Source organism: Trichosurus vulpecula, chromosome 8, assembly GCF_011100635.1.
Source record: "Trichosurus vulpecula isolate mTriVul1 chromosome 8, mTriVul1.pri, whole genome shotgun sequence".
Taxonomy (NCBI): domain Eukaryota; kingdom Metazoa; phylum Chordata; class Mammalia; order Diprotodontia; family Phalangeridae; genus Trichosurus; species Trichosurus vulpecula.
In genome coordinates this window covers 233,883,428-233,911,227 of record NC_050580.1, presented here as the reverse complement: position 1 = coordinate 233,911,227, position 27,800 = coordinate 233,883,428, and the positions used below count along the sequence as shown (strand labels likewise).

At 40.6% G+C, this 27,800-nt stretch overlaps 1 protein-coding gene across 1 annotated transcript; it reads right to left on the bottom strand.

Moving 5' to 3' along the window:
• Positions 1–6,885: 6,885 nt before the first annotated feature.
• CIPC (CLOCK interacting pacemaker) lies at positions 6,886–24,482 on the bottom strand. The gene is made up of 4 exons (XM_036736368.1): positions 24,262–24,482; positions 17,282–17,470; positions 15,531–15,700; positions 6,886–10,586 (listed from the first exon to the last, which is right to left on the bottom strand). The coding sequence occupies exons 2-4, from the start codon at positions 17,415–17,417 to the stop codon at positions 9,687–9,689; spliced, it is 1,206 nt and encodes a 401-aa protein (XP_036592263.1). The 5' UTR covers positions 17,418–17,470; positions 24,262–24,482; the 3' UTR covers positions 6,886–9,686.
• Positions 24,483–27,800: the final 3,318 nt, after the last annotated feature.

Below are 27,800 nucleotides of genomic sequence, written 5' to 3'. Positions count from 1 at the left end.
GATACGTGTTTCCACTCACCCAGTTTAATCTCCATAAAGCTACTCAGTAGCAAAGAAAAAAACTTCAAGATCGAGAAGGCAGGGAAGGAAACTTTGGGCAGGGAAGGAAATTATAGCAATCTGAAGAATAGCTTTTGACACACAATCTTGTTTTAGAAATTAGGATGCCTAAGGGATCAGCGGTCATACATTTGTTCAGAGAGCAGGCTAAAAGTTAGAAAGTGGCAAACTGAGTGAATACAAAACTGAAGCAGTCTGACATCTGAGTTTCAACACCAGACATGATTCTCCTGACAATGAAACCCTAAGCCAGCACCTACGCTACAATTGCAACATTCAGGCGACAGGACTTCTCTACCTACTAGGAGAAGCTCGCAAAATCAATGTTTGCATAAGTCTTTAAAGAGAGACAAGGGCATAGGCCACAAAGTACAATGCTTTCAAAGATAATCAGGGCTAGACAGATAAATGGTTCATGGATTCTAAGGGGAAACTCTCAATTCCCTGTCCTTGTGCAGCAGGGGAGCAGTTGCTCAGACAGCATACGGTCTGATTATTCTAGCCGTATATTTGGCTGCTACAGCAATATGAGCTGTTTGTTTTCCTGGCAACTTATTTGTGCTTCCTTCTTATGTGTGTTTTGCCTCAGTTAATATTCATTTGAATTGGCTCAGAATATAACAAAAAAATACCAGCAAGAATGTGGTGCTAGGTGGTACCATGGACAGAGTGCAGGGCCTGGAGTCTGGAAGACTTACCTTCCTGAGTTCAAATCTTCCCTTAAACACTTACTAGCTATGTGACCCTGGGCAAGTCACTTAACCTTGTTAGCCTCAGTTTCCTCATCTATAAAATGAGCTGGAGAAGGAAATGGCAAACCATTCCAGTATTTTTGCCAAGAAAACCCCAAATGGGGTCATGAAGAGTAAGACATGACTGAAAAGTAACTGAACAACAAAACAGCAAGAAGGGAGCAGATTTAGGGTCAGAGCATGAGGTCTCAAAAACTGACTCTGCTACTTACTATCTGGATGACTTTGGACAAATCACTTCATCTTTCTGTACTCAGTTTCCTCTTTGGTAAAATTAAGATATTGGACTCAATGATTTATGACCATCCATGCTGCCTCTAAATCAGTGATCAGGTAGCTGCAAGCTATAATGGATGAATCAATTAAACAATAAACATCTATTAAGTACCTACTATGTGCCAGGGACTGTGATGGATGTGAATGAATGTAAAGTACTTCCTGTGCTAAGCACTGGATATAGATGCATGGCTGTCTCCAGTCATCCTGATCTATATCTTGCCACTGGACCCAGATGGCTCAGGAGGAGAGAGTGAGGCTGGTGACTTTGCCACAGCCCTCCATCCCTTAAATCCAATTCACTTGCAAGTCACAGCATCACCTTCCTGATGTCATGGTCCTCTTAGAGAAAGAAAGACAAACAACAACTGGTTATAGATGCTAATACAAAAGCAAGAAAGTTTCTCCCCTCAGGAAACTTACATTCTGAGAGAGACAACACATGTAAGGAAGCACGGGCCAAGGAAGAGTGAGGAACTCAGTTTGGGACTAAAAATTTGCCACAGCCCATCTATGGTGTGGATAATCAAAGTTCAGTAACCAAGGTACCAATGCCTCAGTGTTTGCTCCTGTGTTGAAGATAACACAAAACTCTCTAGGTAGGCATATTCATGTGTAATCTTAGTGCTCACTGCTTCCCTCCTAATTGGAAGGCACTTGATAAATTTTGAAGGGAGTGGGGGAGAGAAGGAAGCTAAAGTGATTCAGATACATTACTATGACTTTGTTTTCCAGCTCCAGTTACTGTAGCAAGCATTGTAGGCTTCGTGACATGTTTCTAAGTGCTTCTGATTTCTCAACTAGACAGATAAGCCATGGTTACATTACACGCCCACGTGAAGCTCTCGATCAGGGCCAATCACTTTCAGCTGCCCCAGAGAGTGCAAAGACATCAGCGGATTGTGCCCTGAGAACAGAGGCACTGATGTGGCTCTGTTAGAAAGACATTTACTAAAGTAAACAAGCACCCTTCCAACACTCACTGCAATCACAGAGATAAAAGTAAGCCTTTCTGAAAATTATTTGGAAAATTTTACTCTTGTGCTTTCAAGTCCAGATCAAGGTTTCTTTGCTAGAGCCTATCATCCAAACTACTGGTGCCCCCAACATTGGCTGGTACCTTTGGTTTAGGATTTCTCTAAGCCCCCTGACTTCATTTTCTGCCACCACCCCATTCACTGTGTTAACTTCCTATTTCAAAGGATTTTCTTGCTTCATCTTCTCCAGCTGCTGTAATGGAAAGCATGAGCAATAAACATCCAGAAATCTTTTTTTTTTCCTTCATTCAACAACCATGTAGAAGGGGAAAGGAAAAGGAAAATTGGGTATATTTTGAAAGCAAGAAGTCTCTGCAAAATTATATTCCTGGCTTTTCTTGCTTCCTTCAAGACTCAGTTCAAATCTCACAGTCTGCAAGAGATCCCTCTTGGTTCCCACACATCCACTCCAGTTAGTAGTGCCTTTTCTGGGAGGTTACCTTCTGTTTACATTGTGTCTGTAGTATTTGCATGTTGTCTTTCCTGTTAGAATGTGAGCTCCCCCACATTTTGGTCTCATTTTATCCCCCATACTTAGCATACTGCACATATACATATACAGATATAGCTATATATATACACACATATACATATATACACACATATACACATACACATATACACACATGTACATATATATTTACATATACATGCATGCATACATACATACATATATACATACAATTTTATTTGCAGTTTTCTTAGCAAAGATGCTGAAATGGCTTGCCATTTCCTTCTCTAGCTCATTTTACTGATGAAGAACTGAGGCAAACAGGGTTAAATGACTTTCCCAGGATCATGGCCCTAGTAAATGTCTGAGGCCATATTTGAACTCAGGAAGGTGAGTCTTCTTGACTTCAGGCCCAGCACTCTGTCAGTGGTACCACCTAGCTACCCCATGTGTAGTAAGCATCTAATAAATGTGTATTATTCCCAAGAGTGAAGGTACCAGGAGAACTTGTACCCATTGGTGCTGTAAAATGCATTCATTGATAAAGTTTTCTAAAGAATGGTCTGATGTTTATTCTCTTTTCATTAATTATAAATGAATTTCTCATTCATTGAGTCAACAGATATGAGTATTACTTTTTTTGAGTCTTTTCCAGGATTACGTAGCTAGAGAGTATCTGAGGCTGGATTTGAACTTGGATCCTCCTGATAGGGCTCCATCCACTGTGCCACTTAGCTGCCCCAAGTTTTTCTCTTGCAAGACACTATCCTAGGCACTATGAGGTATACAGAGATAAAGCACAGTACCCTGTCTTGTTAGATGGTGCTTCATTCTAATAATAATGATAGCTAGCATTTATATAGTCCTATAAAGTTTACAAAACACTTCATAAATAATTTAATTGGTCCTCAAAACAACCCTGGGAGACAGATGCTATTATTAATCTACATTTTGCAGATGAGGAAACAGATCTTATAGTGTCTGAGGCAGGATTTGAACTCATCTTCCTGACGCCCAGTCCAGCACTCTTGATCACTGAGATCACTATCTGCCTCAGTAAAGGGGATACAGAAGATGTCCACAAATGATTATAACACAGGGTGGAACGTAAAGGTGAAATAAAGAAGTACAGAAAGCACGATGGGATCTCGAAGGAGAGGCAGATTGCATCTAAGCAGAAGGGTCAGAGGCAGCTTCATGAAGAAGATGGCATTCGAGCTGAACTTTAAAAGATAGGTAGGAATCATATGCAATTAATCAACAAGCATTTATTAAATGCCTACTCCTTGACAGGCACCGTACCTTAAGTATTAAAGAAACAAAGACAAAAATGAAATAGCCCATACCCACTGGAGTTTGAGTGGGGGGTGGAGTAGGGACAGGTGATGAAGTCAGGCTGATTTTGGGAAATCATGTCTCTGTTCCCTCCTGGCTGTTCTCTGGATTCTCTTGGACTTTCTCTACAATGACCTTTATATTTCTCCCTCCTCCTGTTTCAACTCCCTTTCATGTGTGTTCTCTCAGAATGAAAGATCCTCGATGGCAGGAATTGTCTTTCTTTTGGCATGTATCTGTATTCCCAGAACAGTACCTAGAACATATTAAGCACTTAATAAATGCTTCTTGACTTGAATTGGACTTTAGGGATGGAATGAGGCATATATGCTACAAACAAGGTCAATTTATCAGCTTATTTTGGTTAATTGTACTTCTTTGTCAAAGGAGGGCTCTACTGAGAGTTACTGGGAAATGAAAGCGATGCTAGAACCTCCCCCACCCCAAAAAAAGCATCAGTAAAAAAATGTTTTTAAGTGAGAAAGTGAGAATAACAAGGCCTGATTTCTCCTAAGAAGTTTGACTGGGAATCAATGACACGTATGATTTAATTCCAAGTGAGTGACAATCGAGACTTTGAGAATAGCACTCAAGGGTCCTTACACTGAATTCTATCACCAGAATTCAAAATATTTATCTACACACTGATATTATGACACCCTGTGCCGTTCTTTGAAACAACTTTAAAGCAGTTTGGAAACCTTACACGTTAGGTCTCAGTAACCTTTCCAAGTCAAGTACATAGTAAGTAAAAGGAAGAAACTGAGGTACTATGAAATAAAGGCTCTTATTACAATGATGAATTTGCCAATTTCTGCTACCATTCCCCTGAGCAGGTTCTAATCCTGATGCTTCATTTTGGGAGTTCTTTCCCCATCTATTTAATCCTTCATTTGGTGTGGCTACGAGGTAACATACTGGGGTCAGCATAAAAGCTACCACAAAGTATAGCAGCAGCACATCTCTACTTTGTGATTTCACAATGAAACTACATTAAAATGGACATAAGACCCACATAATAAAAGGCGAATGGGCTTCATCCCTGGTGGTAGGGAAAGAAATCCAGACAGAAACAGTAGCTGTTTCTTTCATAATTACTTAAAATTGGCATACTCTCCAAAATATAAAAATGACATCATTTGCCACTTATGAAAGGGGATGATTGATTAGAGAATGACAGTTACCAGGAAAAGACATCACTTGATTTAGCTCAGAGTTTGAAGCTTTTTTGGAGAATAATAATTCTTTGTCTTTTTACAGTGCTCTGTATTGGCGTTAGCTGAAGTCAGATAATGCAAAATCATAAGTAATGCAAAGCCACTAAGGAAAAAAGAGCAATTCACTCTGATTTTGCTACTAAAGGTTCTTAGTCTAAAAAGCCATTTAACTGAGTACCATATTATGGTATAACATACAGTCTTCTCATAAAAGTGAGGAACTGCTTTATAAGCTTGCAAGTCTTATTCCCCAAAATTTCATAGCAAATCTATTTCCAAATGGACCACAGTCCATTTCTAAAACCACCTATTGTTGATAGGATGATGGTTCAGCAGATACATTAGCAAAAAGGTGACCTTAGATGAATGAACAAGGTCATTGTCACACAAAAGCTCTTCACATAAAAGACCTCCCAAATAAAGAAATAAATGTACAAGAAAACACACAAGATATCATAAAAGAACCATTTCTAAATGTAGGCCTACTCAAAGCTGTTTGAAAAGGCACTGGTGTATCTTAAAAATAATTTCTAATATAGGTTTTGCTCTATGGTTGCCACATTCAGAGAAACAAATAAAATGGCTGATAGAACTACTCTCTATCTCTATAGATTCTGTAGAATATGAGAATAAGGCTATGGACATATTTTCATTGCATGTGAAAGCAAAGTAAATGCTTAATCTCTCTACCCTCAACTCCCTGGAAACCCTCTCTCAGGGAAATAGCAGATTTTTTTTCTTTTAAAATGGCAATTCTATTTCAAAGGCAGTTTTGTTAGCCATTTTTGCGTGTGTTTTGTGCCCCATTTTATTTAAAATGTGCCTTTAAAATAGAAACGTACTTGCATTATAGAACAAAAGTTCCTAACCTTTCCTTTCTCCAGCCTGGTGGCATGGAGCTGAAGGTAGAGATGCTGGGAAAAGAATAAGCAAGACTCTAAACACAAGAACAGGACAAAAGTGACATTGCTAACAGAAAAGTCCATTCCTATGTGTCTATGAAAGTATGGCAAGGATCAGAGGGCAGAGGTGAATGTAACACTGGCCTGCTTGATTGTCTCATACATTCCTTAACTGAGATTAAATTTGGGGCTGCAAAAACATATGGCAACGTGCCTCATAAATCCTGGGCCTCCCATGTCCCCTAGCTAATAGTTATGAACTTCTGTTACATTTCCTTGTGAAATATGTGTAAAACTTCTAAGCCCAATGAATTCGGGCAGGCATACCTTCAGTTTCTAACCCCACATTCCAGTTTTCTCTTCAAAAAGAGGGGGAAGAAAAAAATAGACATGAGTAATGAGGAGATGAAGCATGGCATGGTGAGAGGGCTGGTCTCAGAGTCAGTCTGGATAACATAGGTTCAAGTGCTGCCTCTGATACACGTTAGCTGTGTGATATGGGCAGGTCACTTCACCAAAAACTATCAGTGCCTAAGTCATTCTTCCCAGTGATCACTTATAGATAGATAGATAGATAGATAGATTACCACTCTGCATTGATATAAGGAAGTTTGTGCACCAACAGTTCCCCAAAGTGATCAAATCACAGGGCCAGCTTAAAATTTTAAAAAGTAATACCATTCGAGGTGTGAAATTAATTAAAACATTTACTATGAAAGTCAGTACACTTAGTACAATAGTACTAAGTGTTCTAGGGAGACTACAATATAAAATACCTGTTCTCTGCTGACCCACTCCAAAAAGACCACAAACGTTGGTCTCTAAAGTTAACAAGCAAAGAGACCAAACATTTTTCAAGTAGGTGACTTTTATTTCTCTTTCAAATTTCACAGTCAAGTCAATTTATGCAAAATTGCATCCTTCCCCCAAAAGACATTTCTACCCTACAGAATTCACAGCTAGATATGCATATTAATGTATGCACAACAGTTATATCCTAGCTACAGGTAGTATGAAATTGGGAGGGGGAGGAGAGTCATATGTCAATACTACAATTAGGGAAAAAAGCAACAAAAATGTTATCAATTACAAACCTCGTTGACTCCATTTCCACAACCAATTTAATCCAACACCATGTTTTTTCTAGAGGCATTTCCATATTGTTCATAGTAACACCTAAAATTCTATGGGCTGAAAATACATCTAGGGCACCTTGTAGATAAGATCTATGCCACGTTTGACTTAATCACTCACAGAAAATATTTGCTGTTTCATATATTAGACCCAACTATGCATCTGTAAGACCAATGCTACTTACAGCCTTGTCCAACCAATGGAGCAGATATCTTCCTGATCAGCCCAAGAGTTGTTTTGTCACACGCAGATCTGGCTTCTGTTCCACTTTGCTGGCCTCAATGCATGTCCCTCCACCTTCCCAAGCCTAGATTCTCTACTCAGACCTAGCTACTTATAGGTTAAAGAGAGAAAAACCTATGTTGTACAAAATCTTAACAAGGCTTCCAGCTGAGACATCTAGAACAGAAAGATAATCCTGAGTCATATCTGTTTCTTATTTCCATTTAGTAGTAAGGATCAATGACAGGTTTCATCATCTTTTGCTGTGATACTAAGCAAAATGCAAACCTTAATCTGGGAAGAATACAAGAAGCTTACAGCTCCACAGCAGATTTTTCTGATGAAATAAATTTGGTTCCCAGTAAGTGTTTTCAGTTTTGCCAAACAGTAAGGCTCATAAGTGGTGTCCAGGCTGTTCCGGAATGCACCTGGCTCTATAGCTTCTATGCCAAATTTATCTGCCAAAAGGAAGTTTCTTAGCAGGGCGCACAGTGTGCCACTGCTCTAGTACCATGCAAACAGATTCAGAGGAAGTAAGCAAGTTGGGCCAGGAGAAGATCTTCAAAGGACAAGAGACCTTGTTCAATGCCATAACTTGTTCTTGATTTAACTTCCTCCAGAAAACACAAGGCAGATAAAAATTCTGCACTGATTAGAGGTGAATCTACATAAGTGTAATAAGAATTTTTAATGTCTATGTTGTACAATTCTTTTGAAATCAACTGTTTCAAAATCCTAACTTCTGAATACCAAAAAGGAAGGTGGGGGGAAGGTCTAAATCCTTTTTCTGTGACCCAAGTGTGAAATTTTCTATTATGTTAGAGGCATTCCTATAAGATAAAAAGCTGAAGTCTCTGAGAATTTTTCTCTTATCCGCATAATGAAAATTATTTCTTACACACAGAGATGGAACTCAAGATAATGAGATATTTAAATCAAAGGATTAAAAAGTTTTCTGGGCCTAAGACTTTATCACCTAAAAACTTGTTTTACCTTTCTACTCCAACAGAAAAGCATCATACTTTCAAGACTAGGAATTCTGATCATATTCTTCCTTTCCACATGAACTTAGATCAGCGACCTAAGTCTCTAGGGAAGATTCAGCAATCTCAAACAGATGATGGAAGATGGTATGATATCATCAGTCCCTCTCTAATATTGGAAGCTGATGCAAGTTTTGAGGATTTGAAGGGAAAGTGATAAGCCTGAAGAGAAGCTCAAAATCTGAGGAGAATTTTACTGAATTCAAGTGTGCTCTCTAAAAGGTCTCTCCTTAATTTCCCTCAGACCTTCAGGGGAGTGAGGGAAGTGCAGGGTAAACTTCACTTTGGGGATCCCTTCGAATTGACATAAGAATTTTTAGACTTGATACAGGTCCAGTTATCTCACAGCTGAAGAGGAATAAAAGCAGAGCCACCTGAACTAGATAGATACAAACAAAAGGGTACAAGTTCTTGGTAACTTTCTCCAGGCTTGGTAGCCTGGAGAATCAATTCATCAAAAAACAACACTGCCAGGTTCTTATTACAGGATTCTAGATGTTATGTAATCCACTAAATACTTCAGAAATCTTAAATTATTTTGCTCAGGTATAATGCTCTGATGTAGAGCAGTCTGGCTTGCATGGAAAAATCTGTAGTTAATGTCAGTCTAATGCTATTACACTTTCACCTCAATTCTCCAGTTTAAGGAAATTAAATCTTAAGTGATTAGGCTGCGTTGCACATTATGCCAAACTTGCACCAAAGGAATTTCAGGTTTGGACCAAATAGCATTCTATCTGTGGAAGGCAGCTATAATGCAGACACACCTCCACTTGTTTTTAGATGTGACTAAGACAAGTAAGCAAAGATCCATTAGAACCCTTTGGGTTCCCTACTCTCCAGTCCTACAGATGCCACAGGACCCACTGTGTGTGTGTGTGTGCGCGCGCGCGCGTGCGTATGGGCGCATGTGTGCTTCTCCATTCCTATGCATCTGTAAACCTGCTTAATGAGTGGAATGATGAGCAGGTAATTGCTAGGAGAGCTCATGTCTCTTATTCCTACCACCTGATTCATGCAGGGTCCAGGGACAGCTCCAACCTGAGGTTCCTGTTGAAGTATGACATAACATGGGCACAGTGTACAGGTTAGCAACGAGAGCCAGTTAATTGCAGGTGCTCTCATGAGTGAGCCTTTAAGCATGTTCTTCAACTTTAAAACAAAAATAAAGCTTCTCTAGAAGCTTTGGAGGACAGAAGCAAATATCATTAAGAAGCACTAAAATCACTCAAATGAAGGCAAAATATGCCTCTTATGTTATATGTTTGTATAAGCGGATAACGCCTCAAAGTGACTTCCAGTTGGACTGGACACAGATGTTAAAGATGCTTGTAATTTGGCCCAAGCCTGAGGGGCATTGCCCTTTGTGGCCTCCATCAAGAGCTGGGTTTGCTCTTTCAGCCGATCCAGTTCAACCTGAGTTGCCTGGTTTTGACGAATCAACTCCTTGGTTTTCAAAGTGATCTCCAACAACCCAGACTTGTGCAAGATCACCAGGGTGTTCCGGAAGCGCCTGTGCTTGCTCTGCCGCTGCTCAGGGAAGGTTTCTGGAGGGTGGCAGAGCTGGTCTCCTGCTCCAGGTGGGCCATAAGGAGCTGATAGTGCCGAAAGTGGCATGGGACTCTCTAACCCATGCAAAGTGCTATCAGATGAGCCAAGGGGGCTAGCGGGGGAGGCAAAGGTCAAATTTGGAACTTTAGCTGTATGGCTACTAGACACTGCTGGACTACCAGGAACAGTCTGTAGACTTCTACTCACCACCAAAGATGACAAACTCTGCTGAGTTGAGTCCTGAGCAAGGTTTGTGTTGGGTGGTACTGGAGTAGAAGGATTAGATGGCAAAATATTAGTCTTGGTTGGCCCAATGGAAGACAAACTTGTCCTGTGTCTCTCTGTACAGACTCGTTTCTGCATACCGGTTTCTCCTCTTTCCTCTGGGTTGAGGGCAAGGCCCCTCTTGCCTGGATGTGGAGCTATTTTGGTGTAAGAGTTTAGAATAGGCAAGTAGTTTCTGGAGTCATTTTTCTTCTCGCCAGCAGGGTATGGACTAACAGGAGGTGGCACAGATGGATGAAGGAATACTAGCTGTGGCTGAGCTGGAATCACTTCAAAAGAGGGCTGGACAGTCCAAGACTGGAGATGGGATGAATTTCTGCCCTGAAAAGAAAGAAGGAAAAGAACTCCATTGCCATAATTTACACACTTATAAGATCAACAAAACACCAATCAGAATTGGCAGAAAGGTTTACACATCTACCTAAACCCCACAAACAGGGCTTCCATTGCATACATAACAAATCTAGACCACATCACAGTCATGATCTGAAAGAAGCCCTTTCAAAATCTGTTTCTGACTACAAACTCTATGAAATAATGAAAAGCTATTTCATTTTAACACCTTTTCTAGTGGAGAACAACATTTTTATTCCAAAGGTGTCACTTAGTTGTCAGTAGCTGCAGTCATTGTATAATTAGGGTCATATCTAAGGTGATAATAAAGTATGACACAATTTCTGACATCAAGTTAAAATATGATGCCAGCACATGAAATACAGGCTCTACTGTTAACACCTAGAAAGAGTCTTCTAAACTTACTACCTCTGCCTTCCTTACCACCACACAGTTCTCAAATCTTTCACCACCCTACTGAACTCCACTCTTACAGGTTCCCAAGGATCTCTTAACTGCTAGATCTGATGGCTTTGTTTCAGACATTTTCCCTCTCTCTCCTCTCCCGATCTTTCTGGCACTGCTGACCATCTTCTTTTCCTACATACTGTCTCCTTAGGATCATAGGGTCACAGTTTTATGAGCTGGAAGGGGCCTGGGAGGTCATCTAGTCCAACCCCCTCGGGTTATAGTTGAGGAAACTGAGTCTAAAAAAGGTTAAGTGATTTGCCCAAGGTTATACAGATAGTATGTGGCAGAGTCAAGATTGAAGTCAGATTCACACCCAAGTGTGATAATGAGTTTCCCTTTCCTGGATCATCAGCCCTCTCCAACTCCTTAAGTATGAGTGTAATGTTCCCCCAGAGCTCTGACTGGCCTTTGTCTCTTCTTCAAGTTCTCTTGCTTGCTTGTCCCATCCATTCCAATGGGTTCTGTCACCTTTATACACATAACTTCCAAACCTATGAATCCAGATTTAATCTCTCTCTTAAATTCTAGTTATATATCACAGACTACATGGGACATCTTCACTTGAATATTCTATCTGCAACTCAAGCTTCACAAATTAAAAACTGAACATGACCATTCCCTCCTAAATCTACCTCTCTCTCCTCAATTTTCCTATTTAGGAAATGCTCCTAAGTCACCCAGTTGTGTAACCTCAGTGGTTTCCTTCACTGGCAGCCATAGCCAGTCATCTGGCAAGTTGTGTCCCTTCTATCTTCTCAAAATCTCTGCAGTCCATACACTTCTCTGCACTTAGGCTGCCACCACCATATTTCAGACCCTCATTATCTTTCAAGTGGATTACTACAATAGCCACCTAATCAGTGTCCCTGATACAAGTCTTCTCCTCCCCCTTTCTAATCCATCCATCTTTTATACAGCTGCCAAAATAATCTTCTAGGTATGATCATGTCACTTCCCTGCTTTAAAAAACCTGCAGGAGCTCTCTATTACCTCTATGATAAAATATAAACTCCTCAGTCTGGCATTTAATGTCCTCTACAACCTGGTTATGTGGCAGGCAGCTAAATAGCAGAATTGGCAGAGCGCTGGGCCTGGAGTCGGGAAGACCTGAGTTCCAAACTGGCCTTAGACACTTACTAGCTGGGTGACACTAGGCAAGTCACTTAACCTCTGCCTGCCTCAATTTTCTCAACTGTAAAAATGGGGACAATAAATGTACCTACCTCTCCAAGATCAAATGAGATAACACACATGAAGCACTTAACACAGTGTCTGGAACATAGCAGGCACTTAACAAATACATATTTCCTTCCTTCCCTCCTTCCTCTCTTTGCTGGCACTATTATTCGTGTCACTCTCCTTTACACACTCTACATTCTAGACAAATTGGATTCTGTTAGATAGACTCTGAACTCAATGCCTTCTCCTGCCTCCATGCATTTACACAAACTTCCTCCATGCCTAGAACACATGCCCTCCTCAGCTGTCTTTTGGAATCTTTATCCTCCTTCAAGGGTCAGCTTGACGGCCTACATGATTTTGCTGACCTAACAACTAAGTCAGAGAGGTATCAGAGCAACGGACCTGACACTGGGCACCATTTCCTCTTTAAGCATTAGTGTTCTCTTATTCGCATCCTTCATTCCCTACCTTGTTATCCTGCTTCTCCCTCAACACGTCATATCTGCCTCCCACCCCAAAAAGATGCAAACTTTGGTAAGGCAGGGATTGTTTCATTTTTGTCCATAATCAACAAAACAACATTTTGTAAATAGTAAGAACTTAAATAGTTGTTGCATTTAAGTTTGCTGTAAAGTCTACTTTCATTTACAAACTTTCATAAATTTTTTTTTTCTCAAGATGTGTGAAGTTTGTGGCAGATGACTGCTCTCTGATTTTAAGACAATGAAACTTGAGAGACGTGAAGTGTTTGGTGACTTATGTCTCACGTAGAGATCTTTAAAGCACTGATTCAGATAGTATTATACCCCAACTTCTGAGGGCTGGTCCAGCCCAGTTGTGAGGGAGATCCCCAAAGGGATCTTATAAAAGTCTAAGTCAACTCAAGGTCACCCTACTATAAAATATAACCAAAGAAAAACATTTAATTCTGAGATCTGAGCTTGTTCTGTAAGACAGACCCACAGAATAGATGTCTCAAAACCAAACAAAAGTAGATTTGAATCCTCCAGGGATGAACCAGAGGAGTAAAGTGACTTAGTCTAGCCCAGAATAAAGTACAATTATAAGGGTGAGCCAGAATAAAGGGGAGATTTCTAAGGTAAATAGCCAATTGCTTCACTGCATTCCAGTCCCATGGGTTTAGAATGCCCCCTCCCCCACCCAACATTTTTTACAAGAATGCTTCACTGGTATGCTTTAGCATAATATACTATGTCCTTTGCCCTAAAGGACATCTGACTTAGTTATTAGATATGCAAAGTCATTTTGGAGCCCAAGTATCATACAATTTGTCAGCTAGATAAGAACTCAGATATCATGTAACCAAACTCTCATTTTTACACATGAGGAAACTGAGGACCACTGAAATGACTTTGCCAAGGTAACAGCTAACCAGTGAATGGGACTAGAACAAAAGAGCAAAATAAAAATACATTAAAACAGTGCAGCAAAGAACAGGACATATTATCCAACAACACTCAAAATAAGATTATTATAAAACTGAAACAATATGCTTCACCACCTATCACACCCACAATAACAAAAAAGGTCGTCAAAAAAAACCACACTTAGCAATGTGAGCCACTTAAAATTAATTCTCAGTTTATGTCATTCGCTAGCATTTTCTACCCCAATAAACTATAGCAGCCTTTTTAACTGATCACGCTCATGAAGAATACTGCACTGCTGGAAAAGCACATTCAGAACACTACCCTGGATCATCATCTTCTATAGCTACCAGCCTGGACTACAACAAAGAGAAGCTATAACCACACACACAAGAAAGAGAAGCAAGGGGCCCACAGAAAAGGTAGGGAGAAAAAAAAACACAAACAAATAAAAGCCAGGAAAGGGAGAGGACTGGTGATTCAAAGATATTTAAATCAGGTTTTATTTACTACCTTTGATCTTGCTTTTCATTTTCTCACTGAGGACTGCACTAGCACCAAGAGGTAATCTCCTGAACAATGTCCCTTTTCATAACTCACTAGAATGCCACTAGGCTTCCCTGTTAGAAATCAATACATTCTCCTGGGAAGAACCAGGCAGTAGTTATAATGCTAATGTTTCTTGTGAAATTGGAGCCATGTTCTTTTGACCATGCAACTAAGGTGCAAAAAAGTCAAAGCCATTCAAAGCACCCTCCCTAACCAAGGATGGCCTTCACCACACTTTTCTGACAGTACAGTCAGGAAAGGGTAAAAAACCCTTTCCTTAAATGATTTCTGGGCTTAAGCATTTGTTGTTCCTCAACTTTTAACTATTCACAAATAGATTCACAGTTCTACAGCTCTGCTTAAATTGTAAGCTTGGGTCATCTTTTCCTTCATGGTTACTTGAATATTATGTGATATGTATAATTATGCCATAATTAAAGGACAAATTTACATATTTCTTTGCACCATAACTGCTAACTGTCAAATCTGGTCAAGACTACACATAAACAAAAGAATTCATCTGTCCAATAAATGCGAATGGTTGCTCTTGTCCCCACATGTTTTGAGTGTCCCAGCAGGCACAATCTTCCCTTCCCTTTGTGTCTGTGACTGTTTAAACTGTTCATACCAATTTCCAAATTCTAAAGATGAAATTCTAGAGCAATTAAAATCTTCTAAATCCTTCTCCTGTCTCACCTTTTTAACGTTCTTTTTGCCTTCTATCCCTTGACAGCTAAATAGATATCTAAATCTAACCAGATTGACTTCATACGTCACCTTTTCATATTTGCCATACTAAGAAATACTGAATTGACCTAGCAACTGGTAAGGCAACACCCTAAAATAAAGAATGCATAGGATGTAACATCAATAAACATGGAGGATCTCATCCTGAAACAACAAATCACTATATTCTATTTCCCTAAGTTTCCTCCATAGTTTCAAATCAACTGAAGATTTTTCTTAGTTTTTTCTCCTAAACTTCTATCCAAGAATGTCAAACAGCTAAAGGATTGCTTATCTGGAAGGGCTGTATTGCATGAGAGATTCCTTTGTATATAATTAGAGGACTGACAAATCTGTTCATGGGACTTATATGCTAAAGTTCTCATAATCATCATTTTTAGCCATGTCATGTAATGGAAGATTAACATTTTCCCCTGATAGAGAATTTGAGCACTAGTCTACTCTCTTCTGGCATGTTCCTAAAACCTTTGCTTTATCGAGAGGATATATGGTAGGAAAAGGTTACCATTTATATACTTGACTCCAAGTAGCCAAATCAGAAGAATAAAGAATCTTTTATAGATTTTCAGAGATATTTTTCTTCAGTGATCCGTACCTGTTTGACCAACACATTCTTCATGACAACCATGGAAGACAGAGCTGGAAAGGAATTACTTGCTGTTGTGGAGTTCTGTCGGGGCCCATCTTCTCCATGCCAGCCCAAGGTGTTCAGCATATCCTCCGAGTCCATTTGCTCTGCAGAGCTTAAGCACTCTGAGCTTCCATCTGATACCCAGAAAAGTCAGAAAAGTAGTTAACCAAGTCTGTGACCACCAGACAACTTGCCTTCTACCTTAGAATGGTAGCTTATTGAGTCTTATTCAATAGCCTCTGAGTTTTGTTGATGATGGGCTCATACTAAAATGAATGCTACTTGATGGCCATTTGGCAGTCAATGATTGAAATAAGTTGTAGAATTCCAACCAGATCCTTCTGGACAGGGATTCCTATTTAAACCCCTCTCATTAGAAGGAACACAAATTGAACCTCAATGAGTCTCAATAGGGGATTTCCTATATATGAAATTAGACCTTTTAAGCTTAGATTTAAAAACTATAAGGAAAATTTGCATGCCCTTTGTGCCTGTCCAATCTAGGACCCTAATAAGAGGGTCTATATTCCTAGTATAAAAGGCACAAAAATTGAAGAGATGATGAAAATTATCCCCAGCCCATTTTAATTGGAGTTATACACCAGTATCTCAAGCTTTGTTAACATTTTGAACTTCAAAATAGTTTTTTATTATTAACAATCAGCAACAAAAACAAACACTTCCACACAGAAAAAGACAAGAAGTTGTCATATGAGATTCTCATATAAGAAACTGAAATTCTGTTGTTTTAAATATATAAACATATATATGACATATATTGCACATACACACATATATACTTATAAATAAAATTTAACAAGGTAGCAATACAAACTATTCTATATGTTTGTGTCCTTTTCCATGTTTTCTTCTGTGAAATATATGAGAAAATAATTTAAAAAATAATCTTTTTTTTGTATGTCTATCACCAAAATCCCCATAGAACACTCCAAGAACTATTAAGATGAGGGAAAACAAAGATTGAGAACAATGTGTTGACTGTTCTAAAAGTTAATTTCTGGCAGACAAGTTATTTTAACTTATTACACAATAATTCTACTGAGCCGATTCCTTAATTGTTAACGATTAACAATGCGCAAAGTGTTTTTTCTGCAGTCTGATAAACTATTTGTATGGAGAAAACAGCTGAAACAACAGAAGCATGAGTACTGAAATATTTTTCCCTGTGACAGTGGGAAGCATTTGGTTTAAAGCTCAGAGATCAGGCTGTAACTAGATGTCCCATCCTCCTGACATTGTTAGCAGCTGCTCTGAATGTAACGTTACTGTGTGACATCAGAAAAACTATTTTAGAGTTTAGATATTTATTCTGTGTAGAAAAGCGTCTCATCCTAGTCAGACAAGTAAATTATGAGAGGAGGAGATTTTGAAAACAAATTGTTATGATTATAATGGGTGGTTGGTTGTTGAGTTGTTTTTAGTTGTGTCCGAATCTTCGTGACTCCATTTGGAGTTTTCTTAGCATAGATACTGGAGTGGTTTGCCATTTCCTTCTCCAGCTCATTTTATAGGTAAGGAAACTGAGGCTAACAAGGTTAAGTGACTTGTCCAGGGTCACACAGCTAGTAAGTGTCTGAGGCCAGACTTGAACTCAAGAAGATGAGTCTTCCTGACTCCAGGTCTGGCCCTCTATCCACTGGGCCACCTAGCTGCCCCCTCATAATGGATAAAAGATAACAAAAAGTAATTTTAACCTGAAAATCCAGAGTCCTTATCTGACTCGGCAGCTGCCATGCTGAAGTGATGAGCCATTTGTTTCCTCTCCATTACTTTGCCAAGTTTAGCCAATAGCCTTCTCGGGCTGCTCCTGGCTGGGTCTTTTCTCTCCATACTCTCACTGTGCGGGAAGCAGATTCATCAACACTCTTTCCATCTGGACAACCCTATGATAACAATTAAATAAGAAGTCATTAATCCTTCGGAGCTGAAGAAAGCAATTTCAATGGTGAAGACCAAATCACGCATACAGAGACTAGCCCCCTCTGGCTTCTAGGATGTCTCCTCATGGGCCTCAATGAACAAAAACAATGTATTTGGTAGACTAATTTCCCCCCAACTTTCAAATATATATACTTTTAGATTCGTTTCCAAGTTGAAGCATAATCTGTTGAAAGCTTTGAATGTCTTTAACAAACATTTTACTAGACTTTTTAGAACAGAGAATAATAATTTATCATTTACTTTTATTTCTGAAATGAAATGGATGTTTCAGGACCAGGTCCTACTTCACTGTGCAAAATTAAGGTCTCAAAGCCTAGCTCAGGTGACTTCCCATAGTGTCCAGATTTTCCCTTAATACTACCCCAAAGGTAAAGGTGTTCCAGTCTATTCCGGCAGTTTTTAGACTTAAAGGTAGTTTTCACAAAAAATTCAAATAGGTCAGTAAAGCATAAATAGGATTTCATTATGGAACAGATCTAACTTGTACAAAGAAGACCTAAGTCCTAGAATGGGAGGGGGAGGTAAAGGAGTATTTGGTTGCTGGACTCAGGTTTGGGGGTTTTAGACAGAAAGAGGAAGAGAGAGGGAAGAGGCAATGAGGAATGGCCTAGCCCTAGTGGAAAAGTTGCTCCTAGACCTGACACAACTGGTTGCTTCACTGACTCTCCTTTACTCCTAGTTGTTCCACATGTTTTACTCAAGGGCTGGGCATGTGGATTATTGCTCAGGTGTGTCTGGTGAGTGTCAAAGGCAGGGAGCCCCTACAAGCCTGGGGCATAAAAGTTTCCAGAAAGGAACCCAAAGAGAGGGTGTTAGTTGAGAGGAGGGGGTGAGGTGCAGAGGAGTGTGCTTGCTTAATAAGTCCTAAGAAAAGTTTTGTGAACTCTCACAGGAGATAAAAGGTTTGGGGTGATCAGGGCAAGTCGATGAACAGGAAATTAATGGTAACATCTTTATTTGCATAGAACTTGGTGGTTTACAAAGTACTTTCACACAATCATTTCATGACAACCCTAAAGAGTAGGCAAGGTATGGATTATTAGCTCTGTTTTGCAGGTAAAAAAAAAAAAACTAGACCTCAGAAAAGTTAAGGGATATGGCCAAGGTCACATAGCTAGTTTGTGGCAAAGCCTAGAACAGAAGTCAAATTGTTAAATGCTGAAATGGGTCACAAAGCTAATCACACAACTGACAGACCAGTGAAAGCTGAAACTACCTCAGATTTAGCTCTTTCAAAAAGGTCCTTTTAGGATCAGCAAAGAAAACACTAAATGGATACTACAAGGTTGGCACTACAGAGCACAGAAAAACAAAATCTAAATAAGCCTGAGTCAGAGTACCCCAAATCCTTGCGATATTTTAAATACATAATCAATTTGTGACTTTATGAGACTTATGGATATTTGTTTGCTCATTAGGTTTAAAACTTTTATTTTCTTGTCTTCTTAAATGACATTATCCAGTTATCTGTAGGAGACAATTACTGTTTAAAAAATAAGCCTCCCCAAACTAACAAATGAAAACTGATTTTTTTTACTAGACCAATAATCAATTGATTATATATCATAAATTATTAGGTCTATTTCAAAATTGAGTCTAGTAGTTGGGAGACTCAGTCATTAGCAACTGAAGGATTGCAAAAGACTTCATGGAGAAGGGAGTCCTTGAGCTGAATCTTGAAGGAAATAATGTATTCTATGAGGCAGATGATGTGAAGCCTGAAAGCATTCCAGGTAAGGGAGATGGCCAGTGCCAATGCACAGATATTATGGTAGCAATGCCAAGAACTTCTGGGAAATGTCAGCTACTAATAAATAGGAAGGGGGAGGACACAGATTAAAATTAAATTGAAATTAAGGGTGTTTAAAGCTTGCCCAACTCCTTACTGACTTGAGTAGAGGACATGAGGGAGCTCAGCCAGTCTGAATAAGAAAAATTCCACATTAGAAGTATAGTTATTTAGTGAAACATTCAATTGATTTAAGGGTATAGACTTCTTTACATAATTCATTTCCAGCCACCAAGAACCCCTAGACAGATTACTCATTTATTTCTATGTGTATAAAATAGAGAAAATAGAAATATCATTTCTTGCATCAAACTGAAAAATGTAATGGCTCTGTACTGGATATGAAGCTTGACAGCTTGGACAACCCAGATAGAACAATGGACTAAAATGTATAATTGTATCTCTAATTAAATCAGGGTCTTTTGTGTGAAATGCAACAAATGTACACATTTTAATTTTCTTGTAAAGAATGTTGTTGTTGTGAGGAAATTAATTGCAGACCTCTTCAAAATGGAAGTGGATGTGGCTCAGGGATGGTCATTCAGACTAATACAAGGATGAAAATGAAGAATTGAAATTAGGAAAGGAGTTCCTCACTCCTACTTGGTAAACATGAAGTTTCCTATCTCACTAACAATGTATTGTCTGAGTGAATAAAGTTAACATAGCTCTTTTAATAAAGGGTTTTAAAAAATCAGTTAGTACTGTACAGTCAGCAGAACTACATACTAACAAACTAGATTTTATTCTGCCACAGACAAAATGGGCAGAGCAAACCTGACTGTAGAATTGGAGAGAAGTAAAAGGATCATAGACAGATTTCTAGATCATAAGATCCTAGATTAGGAGCTGGAATGAACCTTAGAAGTCATCCATTTGATAGAAGGGCAACTAGGTAGCAAAGTGGATAGAATGCAGGGCTTAAGAGTCAGGAAGAGCCAAGTTCAAATTCTTTCCCAGATATTTACTGGTTGTATGACCCTAGGCAAATCACTTAACTCTTGGTGCCACAGTTTTCTCATCTGTAAAATGGGGATGGCAGCAGTTACTGCCCAGAGTTGTGGAAATCAATTCAGTTAATACATATACGGTGTTTCGCAAACCATAAAGTACTACATAAGTGCTAGCTATTTTAATAATTGCAGATGAGAAAAATGAAGCAGAGAAGCATTAAATTACTTGCCCAGGGTCCCTCAGCTGGTAAATAATGTCTGAATCAGGATCTGACCCTGGGAATCCCTGACTCCAAGCCAAGCACTGAATCCACTTTACCAAGAAGCCTCTTCAAGTGAGATTTGAACCCATGTTCTCTGTCTCTGGAGCCAGCGCTCTTTCTACTATACTTCCATGTCTATACAAGATCTTCTGTGGTTTTGTTGTTGGTGGTGTTTTGTTCAATAATTTCAGTTGTGTCCGATGCTTTGTTTTGGAGTTTTCTTGGCAAAAATACTAGAGTGGTTTGCCCCTTCCTTCTCCAGCTCATTTTATAGATAAGGAAACTGAGGTAAACAGGGTTAAGTGACTTAGCCGGGGTGATACAGCTAGTGAGTGTCTGATGCTGGATTTGAACTCAGAAAGATGGTTCTTTCTGATTCCAAGTCCATTGCTCTATCCAATGCACCATTTAGCAGCCCTGGGACGTCTGTGATAGTTAGAAATACAAAATACAAAATACATTTTAGCATGGTAAACAGTAATTTCTATATGTAAACCTCTAATGTAAAGTTTTTTTTCTAGAGAACAGAAATCTTTAATGTCCCAACAAGTGAGACAAGACTGAAGGGCTATATTATACCTTTAATTTTTTTCTCTCTGAGGAATGAGATACATTCTTTTCAATGAATGGTGATGATGACAAAAATTAACCACTGAACAAAAGACTTCACTTGTAAATGGAATCATATGAGGCACTCAACAGGAGAGAAAACAGTCAGACTGATGGCATTTCTTTATCAGTGATCTCAGACTGAGAGCTACACAAAATGGCAAAATATCAAAACTTAAAGTAGTTGTGTCGTTTTTTTCCCTTCTAAATTAAGTGCAAATTTAAATGGCTATTGGCAAACTAGGGATTGAGAATTCATTGCTCAACTCTTTGCCTCTAAGTCATCTGTTCATTTCTGGCACAGGCTGACAGTGGCTAAAATTACTTTGGAGACATCTAAGTCCTACTGTGAAAGGTGTTAGGGCTATTTCTCTAGGATTTTATTAGAATTTGAACTTAACCAAAACAAGCTGTCACAACTGGCATTTATGAGTACTTTTCTTGGTATAAATGTAACAGTTCTTGAGGGTCCCCAGACCACAAAGATCACACAAAAGGGCAAACCAACAATAAATAATTTGTATTATTTTTTTTCTGTTAACAATGTACATATCGTTCAAATCCATCAACAAGAATCACACATTGCAATTTCTAAACTATGTCTTGTAACTATTAACTATTGTTTTATCAACAAAGTAATAAAAATCCATTCCCAGTTCATTGTCCTCCTGAAGCTTTTTATAACACCTCTAGTGGCTCATCAGTAATTCAAAGGCCCTCACTGTTTCATAATCAAAGGTTCTGCATATTTGTATAAAGGACAAATATGATTATTGCCAGATTTAGTCAACTTTAGGCCCCAAAGATATGATCTGCCCTCCCTCTTCCAAGACAGAAACTAGAATGGGGTAGGGAGCCTCAAGGCCACATGTAGCCCTCCAGGTCCTCAAGTGTGGCCCTTTGACTGGTCACATGTGGCCTTGAGGCCCCAGGTTCTCTGCCCCTGAACTAGAAAGTAATTTACCTGGTGAAGTGAGAATCATCATGTTAATCACAGTATCATAAACTGAGAGCTGAAAGGGATTTTAGAGCCACTGAGTCATTTTTAGATTAGGAATTTGAGGCATAGAGATTAAGTGACTTGCTCTACTAGTATCTGAAGCAAGATTTGAAGCCAGGTCTTCCCTACTCAGGTCCATTAGCTCACTGTAGTATGCACATGCTGGGGGAGGCAAGCTAACCAGGCAAATTAAAAGGATGTAGGGTAGAAATTATACTATTCTGCAAATGTTTATCTGTGCCTTCAAAGCCCTAATCAGCTAAAGAAGTGATCCCCTATGAACTTGCCCCAGTTAAAAAAAGAAGGAAAGAAAACCAAGTATTAAGTGGAATGGGTCTGTAATATTTTTAGTTTAACTTTTGCCTGAAGCCTTTCCTTAAGAGTTGAATTTATTTTTAAAAGCAGTGTCTATATGGAACCAAGAGTTTAAGAACTAGGCATGACAGAATACATAGGACGAAATAGAACTCTTTACAAATAAAAGCATAGAATAAATACAGCTAGAACAGTAAAGTAACAATGTGTTCTAAGTTTATTCTCTGTGTTGAATTTCCTAAGGCATGATTATAGATCAACATTAGTGTATCCTAACAGAAGGGATAAAGTGCCTAAATTTGTAACACTTACGTTCCCTTTCACATCCGTTTTCACTCCTTTGCAATGTGACTCTCAGACCAATCCCTATGCCACCTTCGGGATGATACACTTTACTCCACACAATTTCCTAGTTTTGGTATAGTTCGTTAGTTCACTTTACTGTCTCCCTTCAGAAAAGAGTATGGATGAGAGAATTTTGCCTCAATTCCCTATCTGCTACAAGAAGCATTTCAGCCACAATGACCACCTACCCATCCCCATCAGCCCACATTACATCTGTGCAAATCAGCCTCTACCAGCCTGTTAGCTCAGCAGGGCAGAAGAGGGCCAAACCTTGGGTACTGTACTGTGCCTGGCAAGCTACCAGTCCAGGGCAAACACCCAAACAACACGTACTTGCCAGGGTGTCTTGAACAACAACAAGTAGGCTTTCTCAAACCCGATCCCCTCTCAACCAAAAGACCCAGTCTCCTTATTTCAATGTCTCCCCTCCCCCACTCTCATTAATACCTCCTCATCCAGCAGTAGCCTTTTAAATACTCTCCTGTCCTCTACTCAGGGGCAGTAGCTGGATCCGTCAGGGTACCTCCCCCGCCCACACACACCTGTCCTTCCCCACTCTCTTCCAAGCCTCCTGCATGTGTTCCCTCCTCACCATTCGTCCCTTTCTCCTTTCCTTTACCCTCTTAGACTTTCCACTTTACCTCCCCTCCCCTTCGTTCCGCTTCTGCTCCATCCTCCTCCTCTTCCTCTCCATTCCTTCATTCTCCCTCACCTCAGCCTCTTCACCTCACTCTCCCCTCCTCCTTCCCCTCATTATCACCTCCCTCCCCACCTTCCTTTCTTCCTTCACCACCTGCTCTTTACCTGCCCTCCTCTCTTCCGGCATCCTACCGCGGCACAAAAAGCACTGGAAGTGGGGGCAGGACTAGGGTTAGGCAAAGAGCCCCTTCTCTCGGGGCTCGTTTTCCTCGTGTGTATGCCAGTGCCAACCTCACGTGCCCTTCCTCGCGTGTAGGGAATCACTGCCTCCCAGGGTCGCGGTAAGAATCGGATCCACAATGTATGTAAAGCGCTATATCAATGTCAGCTCATCGCGATCCACACCTGTCCTCCACCTCGCCCTCGCCCTCCGGTCCTCCTCCTCCTCCTCCTCCGCCTCTGCCTCTCCTTGGCCTTAGCTTCTCTCCCCTACTACACCTTAGCCTTCCCTGCCGCGTTAACTTTTTACAGGATTGAAAGCTTATAGAGATCGTATCTATCCTTCACACAAACGCCTTCATTCTACAGGTGCACCGAGGTCCGGAGAGGTTAAGTGACTTGCCCAAGGTCACCCAGGTCGGGATTCGATCCCAAATCCCAGGTCTCTGAACCTTTCTTTCTTGCCCCCCTCCCCCCCTTCTCGATGCCACCGGCTGGCCGTTTATCATTCTCCATGCCCTGGGTCCTGCGGCTTTCCCAACTTTCCCGGGTTCGGTCCCTTTCCCTTCCAGCCCGCGGGGCCTTCTCCGCTCCCTCTCACCTGGGGCAGGGGTCGCTACTCCAGGACCAAACAGAGGCTGTCAGATGGCGCATGCGCGAACCAGACCCCAAGGCACCATGACAACTCCCTTCATCGCCGTTGTCGTAATCTTGGTCGAGAGTTTTTTCCCCCGCCTCCTCCTCCCGCCCCTTTCCCCTCCCCTCCACCTCCGGGAGGACCTTCCCTAGCCACGTGACCCAGCGGGACAACCATAGGAACTATTAAGACAGATCCGCTCTGCTAGAAGGGCCCCTTCTGAAACATCCCCCGCCTCCTCCACCGGAAACAGCCGCCGCACTCGAGTCGGCCTCGCCTCCCTTCTTGCAAAGAGATCGTTGAATGGTGGGACGGGAGGGGCGTTGTACGCCACGTGGGAGGCCGCGTCTTTCTACTGGAGGTTCTCTTTCCTGCTTGGAGGACATCTCTATGGTTAGAAGGAATGCGGCGGGGGACGGGGGGAGGGGCGCGCCTTAGGCTCCGCATGCGCAATGCGCTTTTACCGCCATATTCTAAGGCCCATCTTAAGTGTGAGAGAAACTGAGGAGAAGCATTCGCCCAGCTTCCCGAGGGTGCAGGGAAATGTTGGGGTCTTGGGAAGGTTGAGGTGTTGCTCAGAATTCTGCAAATCCTACGGATTGGGGCAGAGACTGGTTTGGGAAATATTTTTTTGAGTTACCACGAGTTAAAAATGAAACCACCCACGAAAGGCAAAGGTAAAATGTTGCAACGTCGGTAGGGAGTCGTCATCCCTTTGAAGCGAGGTGCCGCCCGCCCCGTGTGCCCGGTCCGGCGCCACGCCCTTTGGGTAGCCAGCAAACACGAGTGGCCGTGAAACTAGGACAGCCGCTCAGGGGAGTTCTGGAGGCGAAGAAATGCACCTCCTTCATAGGCCGCGGGCGTCTGAGCTCACCACCCTCCTTTCAGGGTCTGTGACAGAGAGCGGGCGGCTTAAGGTGTGAGAGCGGGCCCTGCTTCTCTCGGTTCAGTTCACAACCATCCAGGGCCGGAAGGAGAGAGCTCCTGAACCCGGTGAATTTGGGTTCTGTCGGGGAGAAACGAGTCTGTGGAAATGTTAATGCAAAATAGAGTTGGAGCGTGTGATTACCTTGATACAGGTAACTCCCGCCTCTATACAGCTGCAGGGGACACCTCTCATGTATATATATGTATATATATACACACACACACACATATATACGTATATATTATAGATACCTATATTATGTATATATAACATACACACACACATATATATACATATGTACTTAGAGCTGTGAGAGGTTTAGTGTTATACTATATATGTATTATATATATATATATATATATGTATATGTATATGTGTGTGTATGTATATATATTTACTTAGAGCTGTGAGAGGTTTAGTGTTATGCTCAGGGTCATGCAGCCAATGTATCAGAGGCACCACCCGAACCCAGGTCTTTTTGGCTTCAGAGCTGGCCTTCTATGTGCTGCAATACCTTGCCTCTTACTAATGTAAAATATATACAATGTAATTTTCTGGGGAACATTAGCAGCTAGGAGAAGTCAAGATTCCAGTAGATTTGAGTTAAACTGAAGAAAGCTAGGTAGCCAGTGGATAGAATTCAGGGCCTGAAGTCAGAAAGACTGAGCTTCTTGAGTTCACATCTGGCCTCGGACACTTACCGGTTGTGTCACTCTGGGCAAGTTACTTAATCCTGTTTGCCTCAGTTCCTCAATCTGTTAAGTGGGCTAGAGAAGGAAATGACTACTCCAGTATCTTTGCCAATAAAACCCCAAATCGGGTCACAAAGAGTCAGACACAACTGAACAACAACAAAAAGATTCTAAGACAGAAATGAGGAGGTAATGCTTTCTAAGTATGTGGAATAGCCCATGCAAAGAAACAGAGTGGGTAACTGAAAATAATAATGATAATAATAGCTAGCATAGACAAAATGCTTTTTGGTTTGCAAAATGCTTTATACTGACAACAATCCTAGGAGGTAGGTGCTGTTATGATCCCCATTTTGCAAAAGAGAAAATTGAGGCATGCAGAGATTTAATGACCCAGCAAAGCAGTGGCTGGTAAATGAGGTCAGATTTGAACTCAGGTCTTCCAGGCTTAAAGTCCAGCCCTCTATCCACTTTACCACCTAGCTGCCAGTTTGGCCAGTTTGGCTAGTTTGACTGGAATGCAGAGTACAAAAGAGGATGTTGAAGGAGAGTGATATGTGGTAAGCCTGGAGAGTCAGGCCAGAGCCAATCTGCAAAGGGCTTTAAATGCCAAATAGAGAAATGTATAATTTAAACTGAACAGCAAGAGAGAGCCATTGGAGTTTTTCAGAAGAGATGTCACATGATCAGGCCTGTGCTTTAGGTTTATCAATTTGGTAGCTGAGTAAAGAATGAATTACTGACAGAAAATACAAGACCAACTTGGAAGGAGCCTTTTGCACTAGTCCATGTTAGAGTTGTTGAAAGTCTGAACTAGGGTGTTGCCTATATGAATAGAGACAAGGGAACAGATACAAGATGTAATGCCAGATCGAGCTTTTTCACAGTTTAAAGACTACCAAATAGGACCAAGGCTAATGAAAAATATAGAAATATAGAGAATATAGAAGATCTGTAATCTGGTAGATTTCCAACTAGTTGCATTGTGAGGGTTGGGGGAGCTTCCTCATAGACAGAAAATCCAGGAATGGGAAGTAGATTGAAGAAAGTTTAAGTGGCTTACCTAACTCAGTGGAATACTTTAAGCAATAAGGACCTTTTGGATTCAGCCAAAAGGCCACACTTAAGGATCTAGAAGGCCACGTGGCCTCAAGGCCTCTGGTTCCCCACCTCTGGTTCCCCACCTCTGCTTAAGGCTTTATCCGTAGACTGTCCAATCTGCATTCTGTCAGTTGTGCCATTGTGTACAGAGCCACAGCTTCTTTAAGCATTTAGTAAACTCTGGGCAAAGTAAAAACTAGGACAGCTCTAGATATATAGGTAAAAGAAACCCAGCATGAAGAATGGACCTTCTGTCAGCATAGAAATGTCAGTAATGTTGGAGGGTGTTAAAAGTTTTCTGTGATGTCTTGAATTCAGATTACTTCTAAGACTTTGAGGAAAAGGTGGTCACTTTCAGACTCTTGAAGAAAGTGAATTTCTTTATCCTGAGACCGCTCTAGGTCTATCCTGATTTAAACTGTTAATTCAACAGTTCAGCAAACACTTACTAAGTGCCTACCATATCCAACATATTGTGCTAGGTTCAAAGGGGGAAAAAATGACATAGCTCCAGCTATCAAAGAGTGGGATTGGAAGGGGTGGGTGTGAATTTGAGGATGTCACGTACACAAATAGGTAACATTCAAAGTAGAGTGTGATGGGAGCAAAGGGAAGGTCCAGACAAGGTGTTCTAGGAAATTTTGAAGAAGAAAATCATTATTTCAGGGATCAGAAAAGATTTCAAAGAGGAATTATGAGCTAAACTTCAAAGAAAAGGATTGTAAAGAATAGAGAAAATGAGGAAGAACTACATTCCAGGCTTATCTGCTTGTGAAATGGCC

Coding starts and splice junctions, on each gene's coding strand:
- CIPC (XM_036736368.1), bottom strand. CDS start 17,417: ATGGAGAGAAAAGACCCAGCCAGGAGCAGCCCGAGAAGGCTATTGGCT. Junction 15,701..17,281: donor TAAGGACTCTGGATTTTCAG/GTTAAAATTACT, acceptor TCTGGGTATCAG/ATGGAAGCTCAGAGTGCTTA. Junction 10,587..15,530: donor AGAATGTGTTGGTCAAACAG/GTACGGATCACT, acceptor CTTTCTTTTCAG/GGCAGAAATTCATCCCATCT.